The sequence below is a fragment of the Poecilia reticulata genome, linkage group LG17 (genome assembly GCF_000633615.1).
Source record: "Poecilia reticulata strain Guanapo linkage group LG17, Guppy_female_1.0+MT, whole genome shotgun sequence".
NCBI classification, from domain to species: Eukaryota; Metazoa; Chordata; class Actinopteri; order Cyprinodontiformes; family Poeciliidae; genus Poecilia; species Poecilia reticulata.
Window position 1 is genome coordinate 6657008 of NC_024347.1, and position 27763 is coordinate 6684770.

A 27763-nucleotide genomic window follows, 5' to 3' on the forward strand; every position below is an offset into this window, starting at 1 on the left:
ATCCATCCATCCATCCATCCATCCATCCATCCATCCATCCATCCATCCATCCATCCATCCATCCATCCATCCATCCATCCATCCATCCATCCATCTTCTTGACACCCTTGTCCCTTAGTTGGGTCGGGAGGGGTGCTGGTGCCTATCTCCAGCTAACGTTCTGGGCGAGAGGCGGGAATAAATGAAAAGTTGAAGGTGATAAATGTATCATGTTTCGGTCATTTAGGCTTCCTAAAGAATTATCACAAAGTTAAATTTCGTGTCTAAGATGTGTGACAAAAATAGACGATTCTTTTAAAATAGCTGGAAATTTAAGTACAGTGGTTTTCAGAATTTTGTTTGAGAAAAGGTTGCTGTAAGATGTGCTGATTCCACTTATTTTACATCTGTCCTATGTTAGATCCATGTCCAGGAGGGAAGCCCAGACTCTCCCTAGCGTCACATTGTAGCTCCTCTTGCTAACTTCTAAGACATTCTGTGGACAGAATGGATATTCATGCTTTGTTTGATTTGTCTTGGAAGTCAAAGTTCATAGCTGAGCCTTGAGATAACATGCGCGCTTGTATAAGTAAACTTAATTGAATTGATTAAGACTGAGCTGAAAACATAATTTTAAATGTCTAGTGTTTGCAGAATAGAAGCTATAAATTAATGTTTCTTTTCTCTTTTCACCTCTCGTATTGCAGCCAAGGATTACGTGGACTCGGATCCGTCTGGTCGCAAAGGACTGCCCATCACCACCATCAAGCAGGGGGCGGAGCCTCCCACGTTCACTGGCTGGTTCCAGGCTTGGGATCCCAAGATGTGGGACAAGGATCCACTGGAGAGGATCCGGGCCCGTTTCTGAACACAGAACTCCAGCTTTGTCCTTTGCACTCCGACTCCTTACCTTTCAGCTCTCCATGTTGCAGTTTAATTCCTGCTTTATTCAAATACCTAAGTGCCAATAATGATGTTATCAGGTTCATTCAGTTTACAGTCAGAGCTTGTTGCCTTTGTATAGCAAGGGATTATAATACCTACCAAGAACCTCAGGTAAAACGTAAAACAAAATGAAAAAAACAAAAATAGCACATCCCCTCTGTTTCTGTGTCCTGCCGGCGTCAGTCGACAAACCCCCCATATCTGTTTGTGTCATGTTTAGTTTGAAAAGGTTGTACAGAACACACTCCTGTTACATCCTGCATTTCTTTGTTGAATTTCCTGCTTTTGAATTTTAGGACCCACTGTGTAACATTTGTAAACGCTAAGTGTGTTCGTTCCCATTTTAAACAATCCTGAAATGTTCTTGCGAATGGCTTTTGAATAAAACTTTGTCGTTGGAACCTTTGGGTCTGAACATTTTAAAAGACGTGAAATTCAAATGTCACCGAAAAATCTGATCCTGCAATATCTGCCTAAACAATAAATAAATAAATAAAATAAAAAAGGAAGACAACACCTACATCTGCACTGTCCTTTGAAAGGCAACCAGACTGCTCCTCTAATCTGGAACAAACTTCCAGAAACCTTTAAAGATCCTGAAACACTGAATTCCTTTAAACCACAAGAAAAATCTATTTGTTTACACCTGCACTCAATTAATGTTTACTGAAACATTGATTTTAATTTTAATCCGATGTTCCGTCTTTACTTTTATCATCCCACTCCAATGTAATGCTTTTTTTGTTTGTTGTTTCATATTTTCATCATGTAAAACATCTTTGAATAGTCTAGTTGTTGAAATGTAGAAACGTATTATGCAATTTGCCTTCCCTTGATACTTATACCTCACTTACAGCTCCACAATGAGTATAATCTACAGAAAAAAAATTGTTTATCCTAAAAAAAACTGGCAGTTCACAGTGGGCTGAATCCAAGTGTATAAATGAGTAGAAAACTGAGTGGAAGGTAAAAGTGGCAGACAAAGGTGTACACAAAGCAGAACTAACTTCAGTGTTGATTTGACTGTGAAGCAAAGACAATTCAGGCATTTGGTAGATTCACAAGGCATGGACTGGAGTCAGTGCTTCAAAAGCCCGCATTCAGCCTCTAAAACAGAGAAGAACATGAAATTATAAAACATGCTAATTTTTTATGTACAAATAATAATAAATAAGAAAGCTAGCAATTTTAAAGGGGTATTGTTTGCAAACTTCTATCGATGAACTCATAATACTGAAAGTAAATGTGTTAAAATTCCATTCTGTTGCCGACTATTGACCAGTAGGTGAGATGGGACCCCTGAAAGCTTCCTTTAAATAGCCCGCAGGCGGGGGCGCAATTCCAGGCATCTAGCAGCACCGTAACCTGCATTTCTAGCCTCTATTGCAATGCGGTGGCGCTCCGCAGATCTTCCCCGGTCTAGTGTGTGTTGGCTGTTTGGGGATAAAGCACAGCGCTATTCGGTCATGTGATTCCTGCCTTTTTCCCCCCCCTCCTTCGAAGTTGAAAGGCAGCAGCAGAGCAGTGGAGGGGGCCCAGCTCAGCTCAGCTCAGCTCAGCTCAGCTCAGCTCGTCTTTCCTGCTTGTCGTGGATGTAGCGTTTTCTCCTTCTTCCACCACAGTAATATTTGTTTTTCGCTCGTTTTTTGTTGTTGTTGAACGACACATTTCTTTCACAATGGCGGGAGCTATCATCGAGAACATGAGCACCAAAAAGTTGGTCATACTGGGAGTTACTCTGCTTTTGTTTCAGGCGCTCGCCTTCATGGTCGGCGGGTTAATTGGTAAGTTTTTCTCCTTTCTCCCACTTTATCTGCTGCTTAGCTAATGCTCGCCTGGGTGTCCGCGCGCCTGTGAAAACGCAGACGGCAGAAACGGGGAAAAAACGCGGAGTTTAAAATAGTTTGTTGTTGACGTTGCACTTAACTTTTATCGGTCTAAAAAAGCTTTTCACAGAAATAATAGCCGACCTGCTCTAACTTGTAGCTAACGACGCTGGCGGAGAGCACCCTCAGCTAAAATCACTGCCTGCCTATCAAAGTGTTTGCTGCCTTCCTTTCTTTGAACTACACTGGAGGCAGGGCCGGATTTAGCAGGATGTGGGCCCCTGGGCTAAAGCCAAGCTTGGTGCCCTACCCACATAAGTTTTTCTTTAGTCTACATGGAAATGGTTTAGTCTAAAATGTCCACATAATGGTACCTTTTCTATAAATAATAAAGTCCTAAAATCTTAAAGTAATAATGCCAAGTTTATAACATCCAAGAAGAAATCATGACAAGGAGCTATGGGAAACATTTTTCTCAGGAGTATATCAGACACGACCTGTTAAAAGAGATGAGATTTATGTTGGTGCTGCTTACTGAGGCCACAAGAATCTGACCATAAATATAACTGACCACACTGTCTAAAGTTTGCCATATCTGTTGATTCATTGACTGATTATTTCAGATATCATTTTATCCTTAGATCAAAACAACTCTGTTCTATTAATATCAGTAACATGGTTAAAGTGAAATACTGTGAGCAGGGCATTCCAGGCATGCAAACCCCACCAATCACCTGGGCGTAGTATTTTATTTAGGAAACCTTAATAAAATATTTCATTTGCAAGCAAAACAAAAATGTGTATATATTTGCATGTTTTTGGGGTCCACAAAACATCTGGGCCATGTAAGCCTTTGTAAAAAATGTGGCTGGGAGTGAAAACTGGTTAAAACTGGAAAGGTCACGCCCCCAGTTAGGCAGCATTTCAGAAATTTAAAACAAAAACTAATCGATAATTATGTATCGACTTATATGAAATGTATATCGTGGTTATATTTTTAAGCCAATATTCAGCCTTATATCCAGTTATTTTCTCTTTGGAACGCTCTTTAAAATTACTACAGAAAATAAATACCAGTGGAAAAAAAATGAACAATTTGTTAAATGCAAAATGGTAAAAAGTGTGAACTATGGACAGTATAAAAGGGGAATAGGTGGTTCTGTTAGGTGCTGAACTTAACTGGAGTTTGGCCCACGAATGCATTTCTGCTTAGGGCATTGTTCTTTCAAATTAGGCACCGCTGTCCCCTTTAAATTTGCACTACTTTGAAACAAACTCAAAAGTTCTTTCCTCCAGTTAATTTATTCAGCCTCACCTCCTCCTGTATGCATCCTCTGCTGTGTGTGTGGGGCCCTCAGGCAGCATCTCTACCTTCCCTTTACTCCCCCATGAGCATCTTCCCTTTTCCCCAAATTCCTTTCTATTAGAAGAAGGAGCCTACATTTTTCTTTCTCTTTTCCCGTCATGACAGTGATGCACAGAAACCCCCCAAACCCAGCTGTCAATCTTCAGTTTTGCCTTCAGGTCTGAAAAGGAGTTGATGCCAGGGTTCCTCATATCAAGTCTCTCTCTGTCTCTCTCTCTCTCTCCCTATCTCTCTCTGTCTCTCTTTTTCTCTCTCTCTGTCTGTCTCTGTCTTTTTCTCTTTTTCTTTTAACTCTGACACACATTTATACTAAGTTGCTAGAGGTTGAGCTCTTGCTAAAGATACCTGGGTTTGTCTTTGGACTGAACCTGGGAACTTCCAGAGTCCGTCTCCCTTCCCACAGTCCCTCTCATCTCCAGCTACTTTTCAGATAAATTGGCTTGTTTGGCTTTTTCCTGGCTGAGATGGTTTTAATGAAGCCAGATTCCTTTGTGTTTGCTCGCCGGCCAGGGGCTGCGGGAGTAATTGAGAAGAAAGCTTTTTCTTTTTTTTCTTTTTCCCTCTTGTTTCCCGACAAACCCGGTGGCATGGCATGGGGTCAAGCGGGCTGAGGGGGCGGCCATGATTGTGGACCTGCTGGACTCACAGGTTCACCCCAGGGTAATTAAACTCCCTGGGGACTTCCTTTTGTTGCCATGTATGAACACCAGTGGATCTAGCTTAAGTTTACAGCAGTAAATGTAATGTTTTTGAATTGTAATAATGTGCCACGAATATCATACAATATATAATTTCAACATAAGTATTTAAAATCTGATTGTGCAATTGTTGTTTATTATACTATAAAAAGTTTTATGTAAAGAGGTGGTTGGCTAGGTGGTGAAGTCATTAAGAAGTTACAATGAACTGGTTTTGTTGCCATAGACACCAGCCACCGGCAACTTTTTTTTAATTATTAAAACTAGTTGAAAAAATATTTTTTCCAGTACCGTATCTGTACTGTTTATGTATGATATATAAACCCAAAGCAGAAAGACTTTAACACTTTTTAATAATTAGTTTATTTATAATAATAAACTGTATAATATTGTTCTGATTATTTAAAAATGGCTTGTCTAGGACTATGGTCAGATTATTGAGATTTGGTAGTTACTGTAGGAAAATATTCCTGTCCAGTAGAAGCATATGCTGAAAAACTGCATATAGTAAAAAAAACAAAAACAACCTCACACACATAAAAACTGCATCATATTAAATTAGTCATCATCTCATCGTGAGAAGAGTGATGGAATTTTGAGTTAATTGCCATAATTTCTGTTATCACCATATTCAACACAGTTTAATATTTTCTTAAGTTTGTTCAGTCTTATTATTTGAATGTGTCCTCTGTTTGTTTTGTACTTAAAGTACAAACCAACCAGGGATTCTAAATGCTTTTCCCATGCTGATATTTGGAGCCGATGCTCAAAGTTGAAAATGAAATGGATTTCTTTTTTAATTATTGTCTTGCGCTGCCATATAAGCGTACATAGTGGCTTTAGCTGCTGTATACGTTTTGTGCAGACAGTCCTGAGATGTTTACTTGATGTCTGCTGTGATTAATGCAGGACCTGGCTCTGCAATGGGTGTTGAAGTCATTTGCTGTTATTGCATCTTTGTGGCAACTTCATTTATTTAAGCACAACTTCTCAGACAATGTGGTCGACTGTCGCGGTTGACTTGTGAAAGAGAGAGGCAGCTCAAAAAGGCTTTTGTGCTTGCAGACATTATCAGCTGTTCTGCGACAATTAGTGGTGGAATGATTGGAGTTTTCTGGCTGATCACTGATCTTTTAAAAGCCTGACCTGCCGATTCTGGTTTTGGCTGCATTTCCACTACAAATGTTTGCCAAACTTTGTTGGCATTTCGCTAATGTTGGACTGTGTCCATTAAATAAGAAACACAATTAAAATCTCACGTGAATAAGCTTGCCACGATAGTTTATTAAAAAACCTGCTGCGCAATCATCTTCCTACCACTTCCTCTCGTCTTTTCCACCAGTAGTAATGTCCAGCTGATCATGTTGATCATGTGACTCGTGTGATGCAAAAAAAGTATTTAAATTTCAGTCTTGTTAATTCATTGGCCAAATAAAACCACCTGATCCCAGCGGCAAAACTTTACAGATGTTTTCTTTTTTCCTGAAGATTGCTGTGATTCCATTAAGCAGGTTTATTTTTGTAATTCCAATTTGCACAATTTTACGGTTAATGTAAACGCAGCTGTTGGGGTGACTGTTGTTAACCGTAGACGTGACCTAGTGGGCAGGTCAGTCTGACGGGCGCTCTCTATTGCGGCATAGCAAAAGGGGAAAGTGGCTGATTTTTGGACCTTTGTGGATGTAGATATGATCAGTGGCTAAGATTGGTTTCATGTGGGAGTACCTGCCAATCGGCCAAAATTAAGAAAATCAGGGGCTTATCGATTGGTGCAATCCTAGTGGCAATAAAGTCGATTCAGTTAAATTTCTTTTGCCGTTGCATCTACATCTCAGGAAATGAGCCTTATGCTTCCACCTGGAAACTGACAAAGTTCACATCCTACTTTGAGCTCTCTCAGCAGGAACTCGACGTTTTAGTGACGTCATGCGAATAGAAACTATCAGCTTCTTGTGAAGCTCATGAATCTGAATGCAGAAAGTGGTGCCTCTTTCTTCACTGACCTCTTATTGCCTCAGTGAGCAGGAACTGTCTTTACATTGTTTTAGAAAATACTTGAACTCACCTTGTTCAGTTGCTAATTTCATTCAAACCGTGTGGCTGTAGAGGTTTCAGAGTGAAGCTTTCCTGCAGTACTTATTGTAATGTTCATCCTAGCATTTCTATCTGTCCCACAGCTCCCAGTCCCACCAGTGCAGTGGAATACCTGGCAACAAAGTGTGTGGACAAAATCAAATACCCACAGGAGACCAAGTGGTTCATGCCGTGGGGTGTTAACAAGTGTGAGAAGATCAAGACGTTCGACGAGGCCATGGCTAAGAGGATCGAAGCTAACAACATCGTGTTCGCCGCACACATTCCCATGCAGAAGAACGAGATGAGCCCCTGGTTCCAGTTCATGCTGGTCATCCTGCAGTTTGACATCGCTTTCAAGATGTACAACCAGATCGGTGAGAACCAAAGCAGCTTTAGGAAACTTTAGGAAGGGCCGCAGCATTAGGTTTTACTAGACTGAGAGGAATATACTGAAGGTTAGAATTAAAAGGTATCAACTTCTGCCTAGAAGTAATTTCTTGTGTAATTTTTTTTTCTCTACATCGGTTTTGCATGTATTGAGTTAACCAGCTGTTTACAGTGTGTGACATAAACAACTATTTCTTCTAACTGCCTGACATTAAATCACACTGGATTTGACCAGTTGAGATTACCCAAATTATGTCCATTTGTTTAATGTCAAAAATAAGAGAATTTTTTTGTGTGTGTTTTTGATTTCTTCAAATTCAGATGTTTACATACATTCCTTAGTATGTGGAATAATTGTATCTCAGTCATGCTGTGCAATACATTTTGGGTTTCCTTCAACTAGCTTGTATTGCTGTATGCTGTATTTTAATACCATACAGCAAATGATGAAAACTTTTTCCAGTGCATTTGAATATCTGGTTTAATCAGTCAACATTTTGTCTTTACTGTTTTACAGTTTCACAATCTGAAAGAAAATATTCTGTGACTAAAAAGCTCTTGGCAATATTTACCCTTTGGCAAATCTAATCACTCGTTATAAATTCCATTGCAGTTCCTTTTATTTTTTTTCAGCCTTTGTTTGCAAACGCCAGAAGAATTCAGAGGAATTTTTTTTACTGTCAGACAGTTTAGTTCTAACGTGGATCTAGTTTGTGGAGTTTACCTTTGACCTCATCTTGCATTGTCTTAAGCTGTATCAGATGATGTCTCTGCAGTTAGCCTGTCTGGTGGGAGGCTGAAGTAAAAAGACTAAAAAGCTGTTTTTTATCCTGAGCTTATTCTGGGAAAGAGCCTCTAACTGTGTTTCATTGTCTAAATGGTAAACTGTTGAAAATGTGAATCTTTTTGCAATCTAGAAAACAAGAATGTGTTTAGGGTTTTTTTTGCACACTTTTGAATCCAAACCGCGAAATGGAACCAATGGAATGTTTTTGGTAAAATATTTAGTAAAAACGTGTCATTCTGTTGGAGTTGTAGCTCATCTAAACAACGTCAGCCGAGTCATGAAGATAATTTTCTGGCCGTCTGTGTTGGCAGGCTTCAGCGGGAATGTGTCAAGAGTCTGAGTTGTTTACAGGCTGGCCTACTGACAAACAAATTAGTGATTCAGCCAAGTCCACAGATGCCTCTCGTTGCCAGATGCTGTAGACTCATTTTAATTCATCTTTTTGAGTAACTCGAGGTGCTTTGGCGCACTGGGAGACGGGTGTGCTTTATTCCATGTTTCTGACGGCGAGATGCTTTGTGAAATGTAGCACAGCCAGGAAGTATACTTTAACACTTTTTAACACCAACGTTCTGTTTGAATCACAGCAGTCTGTGATACAAAATAACAGGAAATGTTGACCTCTATCTATTAATTTGTTACTTTTTTTTGTTTGGACCATATTTGCATACTATGGAGTTCAGGAAAAAATACAACAGGAAAAAATTGAATCAGGGGAAAAAAAAAAGGAATTGAAACCAGTGGAGCCAGGTGTGCCGTATTTATTAAATTGGCCTTTTAAACCTGTTCTAATCCTGATCAAAGCTGGTGATGTCAAAGGTCAGCTGATTCTGACAAATGAACACAAAGCATCTCCTGCTTGGGCTGCCCTGTTTTATTTTTCAGTTGTTATCCCGTTCATCCCTGATGAGTGTTGCCCATATTATCTGTGTCACCTACCTGCCCCCCCCCCCTCCCCCCAACCCCCTGGCCTGTCTCCAGCCTTACACAGCTGTTGAGCAGGCTTAGTTTCCGTGGCAATAGCCTCTGGGTCGGAGTGGAATGTTTGCTTGAAGAGAGCTGACATTTGAGGGCGTCCGGCTCGACCAGTGGCACGGCGGAGGAGCATTGCAGAGACACTCTGCTGCCAGCTCTCATCTGGTTCTCCCCCTTTCTATCCTTCTTTTTTTCTTTCTTTCTTCCTAACCTCCTTTTTGTCCCCTTTTCTCCAGCTCAGGCCACTGGGTTCCTTTCTCTTCTTTACGCTGTGTTTCCTTCGTAGCACAAGAGGCACTCCTGAGAGCTGGAGGAGGAAACACTCTGCTTTGTAACATGATCTAAAGATGGAGTTTTAATGCATAATAACTTGCTGAGCTGGGATGTTGGGGACCAGTTAAAGGTTTTATCAAGCAGATATGGGTCCCTGTGGAGAGAGGAGGCTAAATAATTAAGCATCTTGGAGAAAAAATAATTAAAATGTGACTGTCAGACCGACTTCAGCACGTTTTGCTCAGTAAGTTGAGCTGCATGGCTGTCTGTCACCAGGACCTAATTTTGCTGTGGTGACTCATCATAACCACTGACAGACAGATGATGTCAAAATCAGTAGATGCTCTCGTTGCACTGAAGCCTGACGTGAATTAAACTCAGAACCGCGTGAAAAAAAACATTTATACATCAAGATGCACTGATACGATATTAATATCTATATCAGTCCTCATATTGGGAAAAAAAATTCAACATAAAAGCGGATCTATTCATTGTAATTCTATGCTTTGTGCTCTGAGAGACGTTATGCTTTGTTTATTTTACATTTTATTCAGAATTCCTCAATTCACTTTCTGAACCATTTGAAAGAAAGTTTTTCAGGTTTTTATATATTTGACCAAGATGTTGTTGTTTTTATCAGTTTCTTTATTATTATTTTACATTAGTTGTTCTAGTCCTAATTGCACTGACTGAGCAAGTTAAAGTTGTTTTTACATGTTTGTGAAGCTGTTGGTGTATGTAGGTGAGCTGTATTGATGCAGAGTTATCAAACACACTAGTAATTCAGTGCATTCATGTCTGTCTTTAAAGAAATAAATATTTTTGTTGAATTCATCACTGTTTTTCTGTATCTGATTGGCCGATACTAAACCTTGGATATCTTTATCGGTATCAGAACTGAAAAAAGTGTATTGGTGCGTCCCTGATCTTAGTGGTTTTGCAACATTCACAGCCTTGCAGTTTTTTATTTTAATTTATTGACCTCACCTGAGCTGCAGCCATCCTCCCATCAACCCTGTCCAGCTCCCCTGCTTTAATGGTCCAGCACAGCTGTCAGCCATAGTATTTTACATGTAGGCCAGGGTGTGAATACTTTTTAAAGACTAAATCAGAGAATTTGGTGCTCCTGCTGGTTTAGCTATCACTGTGCTGATTGTGATTTCCAGAGGAAGGAGCAGTAGTCACCATCGATGTTGGCCTGGCCTACAGAGACGATTTGTTCAGCGAGTGGACGGAGATGGCTCACTCGTTTGAACACAGGAACCTGAACTGCAACTTCACTGCTGAAAAGGTAAAGAAATGCTGCGGAGGGCAACACAACTCTGTTTTTAACCTTCTATGTTACAACACGTGGAATACAACTCATTCTGAGACGGTTGACATGAACTGTACATGTCATTTTCTAGCTGGGAATGTTTTAAGAGGTTAAGATTTAACTTTTGGTTTTTAAAATCATTAAATTGTCTGGCATCAGCTTTCCTCACTAATCTATTATCTAAGATCTGAAAACTAAGTGATTTTAGTTGCTTTAAGGTTCCTACATTGTGGAACACTCTCCTGTTAGTCCGTCATTATTTATTTTATTTCACAATGTTGCCTATTTTACCTGTACAGCACTTTGGTCAGTTTATTGTGTTTTAGTTCTGCATTACACCATGTTAAACCTCTCCTGTTTTTTTTTTTTATGCTTTGGTTTAGAACAAATAAGATTTTTACAATAATATCAATCTTTCATTGTGTTTCATTACAATTGTGTGCAAAACTCTTCATGTTCCGATTTAGATGAAAAATCATCTCATCCTTGCACAAAACTTTTTTTTTTTGTCCTCCAAATTTCCTTGATTCCCTTAAGCACATGCATTTTTGTGGCAGCCAGTGGTGAAAGTGTTTCCAACCTGCTGCTGCCTTCGTGTTTCCAGACCATTGAGAACGAGGGCCGTTACTACGTATGCGACCCCCTGCCGTTCATGGAGGTGGGCAGCGTGGCTCACAAATATTACCTCATCAATATCCGCCTGCCAGTCAACGAGCGCAAGAAGGTCAACATTGGGATTGGGGAGATCAGAGACATTCGTCTCGTGGTAAGCTTTCCTCTGCTGCTCCTGGTGTTTTTAGATAGAATAGCGGTGACTGTGTGTGTTGGCGTTGGAGGCCATTCACAGCTGAAAAGAACACTACATGATGATGATGGTTTTTATTTTCTCAAGAGCATCCATCAGAACGGAGGTTTTACTCAGGTTTGGTTCGCCATGAAGACCTTCCTCACACCCAGCATCCTCATCATCATGATCTGGTACTGGAGGCGGATCACCCTCATGACCAGACCGCCCGTTCTCCTGGAAAAGTAAGCCACTTATTTCCTTAACCGCAGTTACAAAAGAACAGAAATACAATGTATTGTCCCTTAGAGAGGGAATCCAGAGTAAAGGCTCTGCCATGCTTCCTTTGAGCAAAGTGGTCATGTGGTTGCAAACTGTTTATTTCTTTTGCTTAATTTGTGTTTTTAATGTTATAAAGTGTCCTTGGATGTTTTGAAAGGTGCTCACAAATAAAATGCATTATTATTTTAATAAATAAGAGGAGGATTGTATCTTATAAATAAGATTTTGAGAATGTATATCAATATTTTATTCAACACCAGAAAAATATATCAATTTTCATTATGATTGAAGAGTTTGGTTTAAAGGGGCATTATTATGTAAAATGTTCTCTCATCAAAAACATAACTGCAACGTTGCTTTGATTTTTTTCATTGCATGTTGGAGAAATCCTTTTGTTGTCATGGCAACCATTCAGCTGTACAAAACACCTGGGAGAAACCTCTGAGAAGCAGCTCCTCCTCTGAGCTGCAGTTTCCAAGCTTCAGAGCTTCTGCCTCACAGAGCAGCCGTCCACCATGAATCCACCGCTCGGCTCCTTTAGACTAGCTGGCATCAATTAGCAAACATCGGGTGTAACTGCACACCAGCTGAGCTCATTATAGGAGCTGCTTCTCGGTACAACGCTTGTAAAGACGTTGTTAAAGGGTTAATTGAGGAGAAATGTTGTGATGACCTCCAGAAGACAGAGGCCCAATTTCAAGGCATTGTATAGTTGTATGATGTTTAATATGTTCAACTTTTAAAAATCAATCTTTAAAATCAAAAATAACCCTCTGAAGGTTATGAATACTTTTGGAGGACACCCTTTCTGACACTAACAGCATGAAGCAAGTTTATGTTGTTGACAGCAACATAAACTCTGATCTCCTCTTTGCATCATTGGTGAGTTTAATCACCTGCAGTGTAAATTTTGCTGCACTAAACCAAAACAGCAAACATTCAACACCTGGAACAGCGGCTTTTAAAATGCGTTTCTGTCTTTCTTTAGAAACACCATTCAAATGCTCACATTACTAGAATCCCTTGTAAAATCCAAGAATTGGACTTGTTGGGAACAGGTATTGTAAGTAGTGTAGTCCAGGGGCCCGGCGTTTGTGTAACCTCCTGCTGTGCCGGGACCACAGATCAGTACGGAGGCAGCGGTCTGCACTGCAGGAAGCAGCCGGCCAAGTGTGAAACATGCTACGAAATCCTCCAGCACTCAACAGATGCATGTTGCACATGCAACACACACTCCGGCTTACCAGAAAGCAAATGCAGCCCGCACACACACACACACACACACACACATGCACACACATGCACAGACATGCACAGTCTCTCTCTCCATCCCACTTGTCTTTTCCAGCTCAGCGCTCTTATTCCCAGATGACAAGCAAGCTCTTAAGAAGTGTGACTCGCCTTGCCCTATTTGTGGATAGTATATGATTTTTTCATGCTGTAAAAGCTTCACTCGAGGTTCCTGCCATGCTTAGCCTCTAGGTATCGGCATAAACCTCAGATTCCCTCTAAATGAGGGAAGCTCTGGGTTAAAAAGACTCACTATGTGATAAAACTGCATAAGCTGCATTAAAATGCCAGATTTTTGTAGTTTGGATCGATACATAAAGGCCCTGGAATGATGATGATTATTAGAGATGGGAATCTTTCAGTGTCTTTTAATCAATTTTTAGGGCCGCAATTCTATTCAGGAACGATTTTTCATTCAGAATGAACTTATTTTGGATGTTTGAAATGTCTTCCAGTTCCAGTGTTGGATGTTTATTAGAATTTAAAGTTTACTGATCTTTGAGAACGTGTTCTTTTAGTTGAAAATGGTCTCAGTACAACAATATTTATTGTTTATCGCAATAACTTCAAGGAAAACTTATCTTCCAGCAGACTTTACCTTGATGTTTGCTTTCCACCAGTGAGTGCTTGTACCTGCATGTTTCAGCTTACCACCATGTTCTCTGCTCACATCGCTGCCCTTTCATTTCCACATTGCATGCTGAGACTTGCCTGCTCACTAATAAGGACCATCAAATTGTTTTTCTTTTTCTAAACGTCTGTCTGCTATGGACTCGTTTTTCTCTCAATTGCCAAATAAAGATACTGAATGTAGAGGCTTCTGTTAGCAGAGTGATGTGGGGATATATAAATATATCTAAATTAATTAGAATATCACACTTATGTAAATTTTTTAATGTATACGATTAGATTTGTATTTGCTTATATTTAAGACTTTGGATGGAAGTAGCTTGCCAATAAATAAGCAATTTCCCCTCGGAGGATTATTAAAGTATAACCTGGTTCTATTGTTTGATATTAGGATTTTGTTGATCTGAAACATTTACTTCTGAGAAAAAAGTATAAAGAGTAAATCTGTGAGAAGGTAAATATTTTCTGAGTTCCCTCATCATGACTCCCAGCAGCCTGGCTTGGTGCAGTTTGTTCTTTAATAAACCTGCTGTCCAGCTCGGCTTCCTGCTGAAATATGAACCATCATAAAGATGAGAATCAAGTGCCAGCAGGCTCATTCCCCTGAGTAGCTGACATTTGGTTGCCAGGGAAAAGCCATCTTCTAAAAGGAATTTTTTATTTATTTATTTATTTTTGCTTTAAATTGTATTTATGTTTTCCCAGGGTGATCTTTGCTCTGGGCATCTCCATGACGTTCATCAACATCCCAGTGGAGTGGTTCTCTGTGGGCTTCAACTGGACCTGGATGCTTCTCTTCGGAGACATCCGACAGGGAATCTTCTACTCCATGCTGCTGTCCTTCTGGATCATCTTCTGTGGTGAACATCTCATGGTACTGTCTCTGTTAAATGCTTGAACAGTTGACAGTGCTTGCTAAGATTTTTGCAGTGTGGTTTTAAGATAATTCCCTTCAAAAATACTTTATTGATCGCATTACACAAAATATTCCCAAATGTTTTTGGTCTAGTTTCTAGTGCATAAATCTTAGTACACTTGTAAGTTAACTTTGTCGTATTTCAAATAACTTTTCAGGGAGGAAGAGGAACTTGTTTTAAGTGAATAATTCCTTAATATTGATAAAAAGATCTAGTTCTACTATCAGATTATTTCACTTGAAACATCAAAACATTTTTATTGTTATAAGTGAAATAATCTGAAAGTAGAACTAGAACTTTTTTTTTTATCAAGGTTATTGAATGATTTACTTAAAACAAGCTCCTATATTACGGCTGAAAAATTACTTTACTTAGTTTTGTCTTATTTCAAGTGTACAAAGATATTTTCACTGGAAACTGGACCAAAAATATTTGGTAATATTTTGTATTTTTGCAGTGTGACAGTTACAAACGTTCTTACCATAATGGTAAAAATATTTGAGCATGGATCATTACTGTCCCCAGATCATAATAGTGTTCTGCTCCAGTCTTTGTAAAGTGTGTCAGAAGGTTAGAAGGTTTTTTTCTGACCAAACTGACTTCAAACTTCTTCCTCACTCTGACAATTTAGTCTTCTTTTCTCAGCCACAGCATCCACACTGAGTAATGTTGTTACTGTGGCCTGTTTGCATTAATCTTTACAATGTGTTGACTTGTTGGAAACCTTCCAAATTCCATATTTTTCCATATTGGACGTTTTTGTTAGTTTACTTGTCCAACCTTTTCACTTTGTTCTTACTCCTAATTATTAGAATCTACATGCCTGTTGGTTTAGGATCCTTCTTGAATACATTTGATAAGTTTAAAGATTACTTTTAGAAAAAGAATATGACAAAATCTTTGTTTTCTTGAAGCTTAGGTACAAATTCGGAGCTAATGAAGCTGTAACATACACTTTAACTTTCAGTGAAGTAGTTTTGTGTCACATTTTGTGAATGATGTGTTTTTTTTTGTTTTTTTTCCCCCTGGTGTGATTGCTTTTGTGTTTCTCTTGACTCTCAGGACCAGATGGAGAGAAACCGTTTCTCAGTCTACTGGAAGCAAGTCGGGCCGATTGTATTTGGTTCCTTCTGCCTGTTTATCTTTGACATGTGTGAGAGGTGAGCTGCAAAGTGTAATGAAGAAAAGAAAAGAAGTTTTCTATTAACAGACCTTCACCACTGTCACTCTTTTTGTGTCTCTAGAGGTGTCCAGCTAACGAATCCCTTCTACAGCATTTGGGCCTCAGACGTAGGGACGGAGCTGGCTGTATCCTTTTTAAACCCTGTGGAGCAGAAACAAATAGGAAGAAAGAAAATTCAAATGTGTAAGCGGTTTTAGTTCAGAAACTAAAAAAATATGATGTTCTTGATTCAACTACCAGAATCGACCAGCACAAGATACTGAATCAATCCAGATTATCATAAGGAACAATTCTGTGGTGCCGCATGGTTAGGCATTGCATAGAGACTAATTATGATGAATATATATGGGCTTTACTGTTTTGCCCAGCTTGCAGATATGAATTTATTATTGATTTTTATTCATTTTGAGTCCTCATGACTTGAAAGTATTTTGGCCTCAGTTCTTCTATTCACTGCTGTGAAATAATGAATCCATGTATTGTTTCTCATGACAGACGGGCCAGTTTAAACATTAACGGGACAATAAGAATATTTTAAATGCGAGTGCTGTAGTCTTCCTTGACCAGTATGTCCTCAGATGTCCTTCATAATAGTGGCAGGAATCTGTGCCTGTCTCTACTTCCTGTTCCTCTGCTTCATGGTGTTCCAAGTCTTTCGTAACATCAGTGGTAAAAGGACTTCACTGCCTGCTATGTCCAAGGCCAGACGCCTGCATTATGAGGTGTGTTTGGTTTGGTCTGAATTGTTTAATAGATAAACACACACATACTCTAACATTTCTATATCTTTAAGTGGTTTTGGGAAAACTGGGGTGCACCGTCTGTAGTTTTCTGGCAGATTGACAGCCTCACCTGTCAATTTCAATTTCGGTTTATTGGGCATGTTGCAAATTCCCTCCAAAGAAACTCATTAAAATTTTGTGATTGATGTCAGAATTTCTTTTTAGAAAAAACTTAGAAAATATTAGTGTGGAAAGTTAAAAAATTGCTAGAGAAAGAAACTCTGAAAATGTTAGATTAATTAGACATTTTCTAGAAAAAAGATTTCCAAGATTCTTCTAGAAAATTTCTGAGCTTAATCGCAAAATGTAAATTTTTTGGTGGATATTGACTTGTGTTTTTTTGTTGTTTTTTTTGTCCCCCTCCCCCTATCTACAATTACCCCAGTACATCGCTGTATCTCTGGTTAGGGACCGGCAGACTAAACAATAAAAACAAAACATGAAGTACATAAACGCCAAAAACTCCCACTATTCACACATCAGCCAACAGCGGGTGCTCTGATGCAGTTATATTTATTTGTTTTAGTTCATTTAAAACCTTAGACTAGGGATACATGTTTTGATGCACAAATGGGATAAACTTGTTATGTTGTTCTTTTGGATTCAAAACTACTACTACCTTAATTAAAACCTGTATTTCATAAAATACTGGTAAAGACAATATTTGGAAAAAAGAAAACACTGCCTGATCAGTATTGATTACATTATTTCATTTTGAAATGAAATGCAGTAAACATTTTACGAAACGGTACATGTAGATTATATTGTCTTCAAAATTGAATTGTAAAATAAACTCAAACTGATTAACTTGAAGGATAATAATGTTCCCTTCATCAGCTTGTCTCATGAAACTAACACTAGTCAGTAGATTTGGATGCTCAAAATCTATTGAAATTGTTCATATTTGCATTCAACATAAACTCGTCCCGTTTTTTAACGCACATTGTGCTGATGATCTCTGTGATTCTAAATCCTGTCATTTATTTTTCTCGCCAATTTTAGGGTCTGATCTTCAGGTTTAAGTTCCTCATGTTGGTCACACTGACCTGTGCTGCCATGACCATCATCTTCTTCATCATCAGCCAGGTCAGCCTTTTGATTGGACGCCTCTGGGTTTTTGACTGGTGTGAAGAAGCCTGACAGAAACCATGTGTGTAATAGTTTCACGTCGGATGACTTCTTCCTCGCTCTAAAATGTATCTGCTGATCTAGCAGCAACGCAGCAGATCCAGATCCAGACTAGCCAGCAGCAGCTAGCAAACATCTGCTAATGGAAGTGAGAATCTGCTGAGCTCATTATAGGAGCTACTTCTCAGTGCAGAGCTGGTAAAAACTCTGATAAAGGGTTGATAGAGGAGCCATGTTGGGATGGCTTCCTTAAGGCAGAGTTTCAGCAAGAGCAGGAGTTTTTAAAGAGACAGAGGCCCAATTTCAAGGCATTAAAATTATTTTTATTTCCTAATTTAAATCATATTTGACACATGTAGCATTTTTATGATGACTGAAGTGAACATAATTCCTTGATTATGTTATAAAATGATACAATGTCCCTGCAGAGCGGAAACATCAGCTTCTTAGATTTCTGCAAAGTATGAGCTCATGTTTTTGCAAATCTGAGCATAATTACTCAGCATTTTCTACATGTCACTGTTTACATCATTAAAGTTTTTTTTTTTTTTAATAAACAGTTATTTTACTTGTAAGGCTACATAAACATTTGTGTATTCTTATTAAATTAAAGCCCTCCCCTGGAGCCGGGTCTGCAGTGATGTGTGTCTGATTCCAGGTGAACGAGGGCCACTGGCACTGGGGGGACCGCACGGTGCAGGTCAACAGCGCCTTCTTCACCGGCATCTATGGGATGTGGAACCTGTACGTCTTTGCCATCATGTTCCTCTATGCTCCATCGCACAAACGCTACGGAAAAGAGCAGTCAAGTGGTCAGTGCATTGCTGGTAACTATACTCCTACTGGCTTTTCTGAGAGCTTTAATTTATTTGTCTTTAAGTCCTGGGTCACTCTCACTTTGCTCTCTTATGGAGCAAGAGTCCAACCTGTGCACTAAAGCTGTTGATTCATCCAGAGATTTAGTTTGGCGGGGAGCTAGTGGTGACTGAGAGGGATCCAGATTCCCAGGGGAAATGAAGGCTGTCCTTGGCTTGAGACGGTGGTTCTATTGGACTCCGGGCTGGTTTCCAGGGAGAGAGGAAAAACGGTGTGGTGAGGGGGAGAGCGGCACCAGGAAGCAATGAAAACCATCCATCCGTCTCTTGTCGGAGACGAGAAAAAAAAAAAAAGAGGCTCTGAAGTTGTGGAAGCGTTCTCTGAAGTCTGCCAGGCATCACCTGATGGGAGGGGGCGCTCTTTCCAGATTCTGCTCATGTTTGAGAGAGCTGGGGGAGTTTATGCTGGTGGAAATCCTCCACAGCAGCTTCATATGGAAGGAAGAGTCTGCAACCCAAATACTTCATAGAGGCATGTTTTGGTGTGTGTGTGTGTGTGTGTGTGTGTGTGTGTGTGTGTGTGTGTGTGTGTGTGTGTGTGTGTGTGTGTGAAGGGGCAGGGAGTTCTACCAGCTGGCATCAGTGTATCTTTTCCCCCATTTGAGAACACATCAGCTTTAAAATCTTTTCAATTTTTAAGCCACAGATTCACCATTGGACTTGGAATACATGCATCGTTTTTCCCCACTGCATAAACACAACCTAAAATCCCAAAATGTGCAAAGTTTTGAGAGCTACAAAGACATCTGCAAGGTGCTGCTTCCCCTTCAGGACCGACATGTGGTGGCTGGATATTTTGGTTCTGATGATTTGTGTGTGTGTGTGTGTGTGTGTGTGTGTGTGTGTAGGTGACGGTGGAGCCACCAGCGGAGAAGACATCCAGCTGACCACCACCATCACCCATGTTGATGGGCCCACTGAGCTCTACAAAATGACTGGGAAAGAGGCCCAAGAATAGTTTACACTCTGTCCCAGACGCCCGTCTACTCTCATACACACCTCCCACCCATCACCTCAAACCCCCCCCCCATAGCGTCAACACTCCACCAGAGAAGCGGCTGCTCACTCCCATTAGTTAACATTAAACCTGTTTAGGTGGCGCCATGTTTCCATAGTCGTCCTTGTAACCTTCATGTTGGTCCCTTTTATTTCACCGTCACTTTCTATATTATACATATATGTAGACTGTTGTGTTTGTAAATGTTGCACAATGTCTTTTCCATAAAGCTGGGTACTGAAAAGCTGCTTTAGCTGGATGTTACGTGTAGCAGCCGTCACACTCTGGTTTTTAAACAGACTGAGAGAACTCAGCGAAGACATTTCAGCTCACAGTCCTGCTTTACCGTGTTTTCCTTTTATCCAGACTCGCACGGCAGGTGGGTGACATGCTGCTGGCACTATTATTCTGGGTCTCTTTAATCACTGGGGGAAATGTACACAGGACATTTGCTACTTTGGTAAATCATTATGCATTCATCGTGTTACAATGTAGATATCCATATTGTTTTTTTAATTTTTTTTTATAAGAGCTTATTTTCAGCTTCACATACTGTAGCACCAAGCTTTGGATGTTTGGGAAGTCAACTGTAGCCTTATAGACTCTGTATTTAGTTTAGTGTTTTTTCTTTTGTATGCTTATTTAAATAAAATACTTTTACTCTTTATACTTCAGTGTTCCGAGCAGTTTTTTTTTTTTTCTTTAATCACTAAAGTCGGTAAGTATTCTGTCATTCTGTGTTTCTGTCCTGGAAGAAAACTTATTAGGAAAACGGAGAAAGACTGAAATGATTGAGTTGCAAACGAGAGGATCTTGGAACAGAATTATTCTTAGAAAGCAGGAAGATGGCGCCCCCTTGTGACTCAAAATACAACATGCGCTCAAACCGGAAGGGATTCTTAAAAATAAATGTACTTTTTGCGAAAACATACGTGCTTCAGAGGGATGACAACTGAAGTGGCAAACGTTTTTTGCAGTAGTTATTTAATTATCAGCGATGTTTAAGGTCAGAGTTTTGACATTGGATTAAAAAAAACAAAAACACGGCAGATAAATTGGAAGCAAGCAATATTAGAGATTTTATTAATAAAGTTTCATAAGATATTTGTTTTGCTGTAATTGCATGTCTATGGCTGATTTTTAATAAGCGTCCAGGTTATTTGGTATATAAATTCTTTATTCCGTATTTATGCTGACTTTTTCAATCAAAATAGACTTTTTTTCGTAAACTTCCGTAAGTTCCACACATCCTCGCTGCAGCTTGATTCTTTGAACCGCTGCTTGCTGCTGAAGTTGATATGGGATTCATAACTTTCACTTAAGCACTTGAGTGGTTTTACAGAGAACACGCGAACTGTGGAAACATCACCGGCTGGTTGGTATGCAAACCAAGGACCTGCTTACTACAAGGCAACTTAACACCACACAGCTGAGTTCGTATGTTATTCCAGTGGCTTCTCTCATGGTACTCTGGCTTCCTCCAACAGTCCAAAGGCATAGATGTTTGACTAATGGCCTCTGTGTGTCTCTGAGCCTGGGTCTTCTGTGATGCACAAGTACAATTCACAACAAATCTATCACAAGCAACAAGAAATTTAAGACTGAGTTATGGTTTCATATTAATTTCTATTAATTTCCTTGTTAATCTACATATTTGTTATGACTGATTTCTACTGAGGCAACAAATGTTTACCAACTGTTTAAGTAGTCCCCCCCTCAGATTCCTTAAACTAGGTGAAACAGCCCTTTACTGAAACTACAAACCAGACGCTAACTTCAGTGTCGCCGTGTCCTGTGTTTCGGGTTGGTCCGCCTCTCTGTCCTCCAGACAACATTCGGCAGTTTTCGTCCAAGTGGAGGAGGAAAAAAGAAAAGCAAACAGACCGCTCTCTGACACGCCACGAGAAAGTAGCCGCGGTTTAAACACACACACACACACACACACACACACACACATAGGCTGTGCGAGGAAAGTGAAGCTGTAGGGCGTCTCGGCAGAGAACAGGTGGTTTTATCCGCGGTGAGTTCACACAGCAGCGCTGACACACAGCGCCGAGAGGGTACGGTCTCCTCCCAGCTTCCCCACGGACACGGCTCGGCTCCAGTCAGTCACCGGGAACCTGTTTGATTTGACTCCACGCTGCACCGGGCAGGTAAGACTGGCGTGTGTCGGTGTCGGCTCTCATTTACAGTCGCCCGCTTTGAGTAGAAGCAACAGTTCGTGTTGAGTGTGGAGACGTTATTTACTGTCCCCGTCTACATATTGACTCTTGTGTCTGGGCGGACAGTTTGGTGTCAGTTTCCACGCAGCTGCTACCTCTCCACAGTAAACAGTGACTCACTGCTTTCACCAGTGGGCTCTTCAACAGGTTTCCTCAGCCCTGTGGGCCTTTTGCTCCTCTTCCCCCCCACAGGCTCCACTTACCTTTACCACAGAGGGAGTCCTTTTGAAAAGCAAATAAATTATTACAAAGCAGCTGCACTGGTGTAGATTAATCAGCCAGGCTGAGGATGATGGTTTCCATCAGCGCTGCTGGGATGAAGAGGAGAAGAAGGAGGAGATGTTTACATGTGGGCCATCAACAGCTCTGTTCATACACCCATCCACACACCCACCCTCCTGGTCATTAGGAGGACAGAATACAGACCAACCATTGATAAGGCCAACTCATTAGTATCCCATTCAGCTCCACCAAAGCCTCCTCTCCATACCCATCAGCCCGAGTGGCCCACCTCCGGCCCAGGATCAGCTCCATTCCCTGCTCTGGTGAACGTCCTCTGTAGGTGTACACTATAAATTTCCTTCATTTTAGGAGATCAGGGATTGACCAACAGATCTAATACCTCAGCCACAGTCCTTTTTAGAGTGGGCTCTGAAAGACTTGCCCACCAAGTCATGTCTACGGTTAATAATAACCCCACTGTTTCCAACTTAGCAAATTTTCTATATTTACTGAATTTTCATACAAAAAAAATAAAAATAAAAATCAGAATGGCCCAAATTGGATCAGACTTTTTAAAGATCAGGTGTTGGCCTGTCATGATGACAAATTTTGCTGGATGACGAATTGTCTGAGTAATTATTGTGATAATAAACGGTAATATTTGTGTTTTGACACCATTCTCGAGTAATAAATTGAAAATGGCATAATAAAGCAAGTTCACCCTCTCTAAAAGCAATAAAATAAACTTTAATTTTGTACAGAACATTTAACACTGGAACTGGAAGATATTTCAAACATTCAGAATAAACCACAATAACCACAATAACCAGATTATGTCTAAAGACATCATAATCCATATTCATCGTCAGAATGGAAATGATCAGGCTGATTTTAATTAGTTATGCAATTAGTTGATACATTTTTTTTGCGGCAGGCTTATATCAGTGATCAGCTGGAAAACTGCAATCGCAGTTCCTCAGGTTTTATTTTGACGAAATGAACAGCTTATAACAGCAGCCAAGAACAAAGTGACATAGTTGTTATGGATGCGAAATATATCGATGTCAACATCGGTATTGGTAGCTGTTAATCTTTATTCAACATCTATCTGACATGTTTAAAATGTGCCGGCATTAATATTTATTTCCATCTTTTTGCTCTTTGTGGTTGGGAGGTTGGTCATGTGACGTTTGTTTTACTGAAGCAGAGGAGGCAATGTCAATGATGTGGTCTTTTAAATATTATTTAAATTATCATAATTTTTCCTTTACTATGTAATGCGTTATTATTTTTTTATCATTATTTTCTTCTTCTTCCTCTAACATACCAACATGATCACTCTACAACAAACACCAAATGGACGACTTGACTGTTTTCTTCTTTCACACATTTTGTTTTCTTTCTGTGTATATTCACTCAATCTTAACATCTGAATTTGATTTGTTTACGCGACAATAAAAAAAAGAAGCAAATATTGGTTATTGACCATAGCAGCGATATTAATATTGGATATCGGTATTGGCCCAAATTTTCACGTCGGCGCATCCCCTTGCAGTTGTGTTGCTTTTTGGGATGAATTCTGCTCACGCTCTGATTAGAAGTCAGACTTTGCTGCGTTGGATCAGACGTCCTGGTGTTTTTACTCCGGCTGCATTTAAAACTTTGAACAAGTGAGTTCATCACGACGACAGGGCTGAGGCGGCGCATGGGGAATAGATCATGATGTAAACATTCTGCTCGATGCAGGAGTCAGATGTGGCTCGAGATTCTCTCTGAATTTCAGTTTGAGTCACAAACCCAGGGAGGAACACACAGCCGCAGGACACCGCGCATCTTCTCAATCTGCTCCAGAATGCTGCTCGACTCGCTCAGCAGCTCTGTGGACAGGTTCTGAAAAGAGGAAAGAGGCGACGCCATGAGCCGCCTCAGCAGCCGGGATCTGTTTCCTCATAGCGCCGACTGTGGCATGCTCTCTGTGCACAGATCGGTGAGGCAGGACGTCCCTCACTGATTCTACTACTTCCTTCGCTGAATTAGTGATTCATGATGTTTTCTCACACTCATCCAACAGAGCAAAACGGAGAGAGAAAACGTTGCTCAGCAAAGATTTAGAGCTGCCCTCGAAAGTTTACACACCCCTGTTAAAAGGCCGGGATTAGGTGGTATCATAAAACGAGACGTGGATAAATAATTTAAAACTTTTAATGTGATTTATTCTTTAAAGAGGCTGTTTGCATAAGCTAAGCCACTTTATGATTCATTTTTAACACTTGTCTATTTTATTGCTTTATATCAGCATCCCACATCTTCTATACTCTCACATAGAAAAGTTCAAATGTCTCAGACTCAGGTTATCTGTTGAACTCAGTTCTGGAATTTGACTAGGTCATTTCAAAATGTCATCTTTTCTCTCATAAGGTTAAACTTTCTGCTGGTCTGGATTCATGCTTGGGCTTAATGTGAATCTTTTTAACCTTCACATTTCTGTGTTGTCAACCACCTGCAGAAAAAACAACATTAAACTACCCCAGAGCATGATTCTGCCACTACCATGTTTCAGTGTGGTTATGAGGATCTTTGGGTAATATTCCATTTACACACATTTAGGGCCACATAATTTGGCCCTAATTTATGTGGCCCTCTAATTTAGAGGGCCACATAAATTGAACCTCAAGATAACGGTTGTGTGCTTTGATATTATTTTATCAATCAAATGAAAGCAGTTATATGTATCCTGCCAAATTACAGCTAAAGGATCATCTAGGACAGCTGAACCTCATCTCTGCTTTATCAGATCCACTGTAACTGATGGCTGGTCTCCTGGTTGTTTACATCACTGCTTTTCCGTCTGATTCATAAGAAAAGTAATGCAGTATGAATACCAGGCTGGCCTCATGTTCAGGATGGACTACTGTTTGAAGGTATTTAAAGTTGAACACTGCAAAAACACAAAATCCTACTAAGTATCTTCGGTCTAGTTTCTAATGCAAATGTCTGAGTTCACTTGAAATAAGACAAAACTAATGTTCATGTAACTTTTCAGCAAGATATAGGAGCTTGTTTTAAGTCATTAATTACCCAATATTGATGAAATGTGATGGGTCTACTGGAAAACTATTTCAATTAAAACAAGACATTTTCCCCATGTTATAAGTGAGATAATCTGTTAGTGGAACTAGTAAGTTTTGTCAATATTAAGGAATTATTTTTTTAAAACAAGCTCCTATATCTTGCTGAAAAGTAACTTGTAGATTACATAGAAGTAAGTTACTTGTACTTAACTTACAAGTAAGTTACAAGTAAGGTCTAGTTATTGAATATATTAGTATTCTGTAACCTCTGCTTGGAACGCCTCGAAGCTGAACTAAAACTAACCTTGCTCGTGTCATTGAACTTTTTTTGCAAAAAAAAAAAAAAAAAAGAAAATCTTTAAATTAGTGCTGTCACAACTGCTATGCTCAAAAGGTTTTGATCTCAAAGTGTTTTTATCTGGTTAAATAAAGATTTAATAATAAAAAAGATACGTGGGCATAATAGTACCCACAACCCACGTAATAACTTTGGTTGTCTGTAGTCAAACTATGCAACAAATTTGGGAGTAATTATGAATTTGGATTTCAAATTAAACTAATCAGCTCTGTTTTAAAGAACTTTCTTGTTTTTAAGAACATTTTTGTGTGACCACAAAGTGAAAAGAGGAGGAGCATAAACGCTTCTTCACATCCCTGTTTGTGTCACAGCTGAGCATTTGCTTTGCTTGGTTTCCACCCTATGCAGGAGTAGATGCAATGAGAGCGGCGGAGACTCCACAGTCAACTTTAATAAAACGCTCAAGGGCGGAGATCGTTTAGTTTGGCCTGAAGCAGGGCAGGTAGATCACATAGTGAACAGCATAAGCATAAGGAGCACTAATTTACTAATCGAGTGATCAGCCTAGCAGGAAGTGTTGTTGTAGCAACAATCTCGGATGGGTAGGAGAGGCAGCACCTTCCACTCCTCTCATCTCTGATACGATGTCATGGTTTTCAGATGGTGTGTTGTGATTGCAACTCGGTTTCCTCACTGCTGTCGATGCACTTTCTGTCTGCTTTTCACTTCTGGTATGTAATGTCTCCACACAACAGAGCATCTGACTGCACCTGAGAGCTGATGGCTTATAATGTTTCAACCCCACAGCTTCTCCTCACAGGCAAAGATGTCATCTTGTATGTCACCAACCAATCGTGAGGCTTTCTGTGACATGTCTTTACTAAAGCTAGAAGGTGTATTAATATTTCCAGAGAGGCTATAGTGTTTTTTTTGCAGCAACATGTTGGACCTTAAAGATGACACCAATAGTACCTTTCTGACTGCAGAGGAGTGGTATTGGAATGTAACTCCAGGCTGAGTTCATGGTTTCTGCTGTTGTACCAAACATCAGGTCTCAACTCAACGTCGCCATCTGGAGTCCTCTTCTGGTTGAAAGCATGTTGCTTTGCAAACAAATTATGGGGTCGTAGAAATCGGAACCTTTTATCACATGACACATGTGTGTTATGTATGTATTGGGAATTTACTTAAAAGACCAATACTAAGTAGTGTGTAACAGTTATGGGCTACGCAGCTAACTGCGGCTACAAAAGCAGCATCAGAAGATGGTTCTTGAAGGAGCCTGAGGTGTGAATGAAGACACAATCACCGTTTTAGTTTTGGTGTTTTTGTATTGGTGATTGGGGGAAAAAACAACAAACAATTACAAATACACAACGAGGGTCAAATTAATTCAAAAATAAATCAATTCAAAAGATCAAAGTTCTTGTCCTTAGCTCACCATCCTTTGCTCAGAAGAGGATCTGAGAATCTGAGCCATCAAAAAAAACCCGACCTAAAAGGCCAAAAAAAAAAAAAAACCCCATTAGGCGGTTTATCAACAATAAGTATGTGCAAACACACAAATGCAATAAATATCAAATTTAAATGCAATAATTAAACTAAACATTTCAGTCAGGTTAACTTAACCATAATTTAGATAAACAAAAAGAATAATCATATTTCAAACTAATCCATTTAAGGTTAAAGTTGAAATCAAAGTTCACTTTCAAAATATCAATCAAGAAAAAATAAATTAACTCAAAATACTCAAGCAGTGTGAGGAAAAAGAAAATAAATGTACTGCGCAATATCAATTTAAATGTAGCTACATCCTATTTTCAATCAATTTCATTATAAAAGTAATGAAATTGGAAAAGAAATCTTGCACAAAACTAACAATTACCTTTGAGCAGAGAGTGCTAGACTGCGGTCAGCTGTGAATCCCGGTGACAGCCCAGGTAACAACTGCCACAGTTCTAATAAAACAATGCTCCAATGAGCAATCGAGCAAAACTTTCATGCTGAACAATACTGCTATCAAACAAGCAAACTCACCAATAGTTCAAATCAGTTTCAGAGATTTGGGTGAATTTTCCAAGGAGAGATGATCAGCAAGACGCCAACAGCCAGTCACAATCACAGTGGAACAGGTGGTGTTTTAAACTGCGCTGGAGGCGGGGCTTTAAATAAGTTGAAGAGTTTGGGGGCAAGACAGGAAGTGGGCCCATAAAAATAAAAGTCTGACTAATTGACTAATTACGGGTTACAAGTGCATAACTGTAGAAGTTTTAATTGAATTAAATGAAAAAAAAAAAAGTCTCCCCAGATTACATTACAAATGAAATTCTAACTTTGCATTATTTGTCCTCTGCCCCTTTTATAATCAGAAAATAAAATCCAGTGTAACCAACGACCTTCAGAAGTCATCCAGGCACTAAAGAGTCCATCTGTGTGCAATTATGAGTCAGTTTCT

The 27763-nt window shown here is 39.7% G+C and overlaps 3 protein-coding genes and 1 long non-coding RNA gene across 6 annotated transcripts in view; 3 read left to right on the plus strand and 1 right to left on the minus strand.

The window, feature by feature from the left end:
• Window positions 1–1325, plus strand: part of scinlb (scinderin like b) — a 20853-nt gene extending 19528 nt beyond the window's left edge. Inside the window, exon 17 of the mRNA XM_008433375.2 lies at window positions 687–1325. Coding sequence (XP_008431597.1) covers window positions 687–847 — 161 coding nt within the window. The 3' untranslated portion in view covers window positions 848–1325. The remainder of the gene's footprint in view (window positions 1–686) is intronic.
• Window positions 1326–2293: 968 nt separating this feature from the next.
• On the plus strand, window positions 2294–20164 carry wls (Wnt ligand secretion mediator). Of its 2 annotated transcripts, none has more exons than XM_008433377.2 (12): window positions 2294–2708; window positions 6992–7264; window positions 10479–10603; window positions 11232–11393; window positions 11520–11656; window positions 14319–14487; window positions 15593–15690; window positions 15775–15838; window positions 16292–16435; window positions 17498–17581; window positions 18282–18435; window positions 19347–20164. In XM_008433377.2, exons 1-12 carry the CDS (start codon window positions 2603–2605, stop codon window positions 19454–19456), a joined length of 1626 nt encoding a protein of 541 aa, XP_008431599.1. In that variant the 5' UTR covers window positions 2294–2602; the 3' UTR covers window positions 19457–20164. The 2 variants fall into 2 exon arrangements, with proteins under 2 accessions (XP_008431599.1, XP_008431598.1); XM_008433376.2 differs by having other exon boundaries at window positions 2295–2708; window positions 18282–18450.
• A 1157-nt stretch (window positions 20165–21321) lies between these two features.
• The window catches only part of gng12a (guanine nucleotide binding protein (G protein), gamma 12a), a 34425-nt gene continuing 27983 nt past the window's right edge, over window positions 21322–27763 (plus strand). The window contains exon 1 of the mRNA XM_008433378.2: window positions 21322–21648. The gene's annotated coding sequence lies outside the window, so the exon portion shown is untranslated. The remainder of the gene's footprint in view (window positions 21649–27763) is intronic.
• Window positions 26514–27558, minus strand: LOC103479129 (uncharacterized). Of its 2 annotated transcripts, XR_535900.2 has the most exons (3): window positions 27346–27558; window positions 27194–27266; window positions 26514–26803 (listed from the first exon to the last, which is right to left on the minus strand). It is a non-coding gene; the product is annotated as an uncharacterized LOC103479129 (long non-coding RNA). The 2 variants fall into 2 exon arrangements; XR_001777463.1 differs by having other exon boundaries at window positions 27194–27558.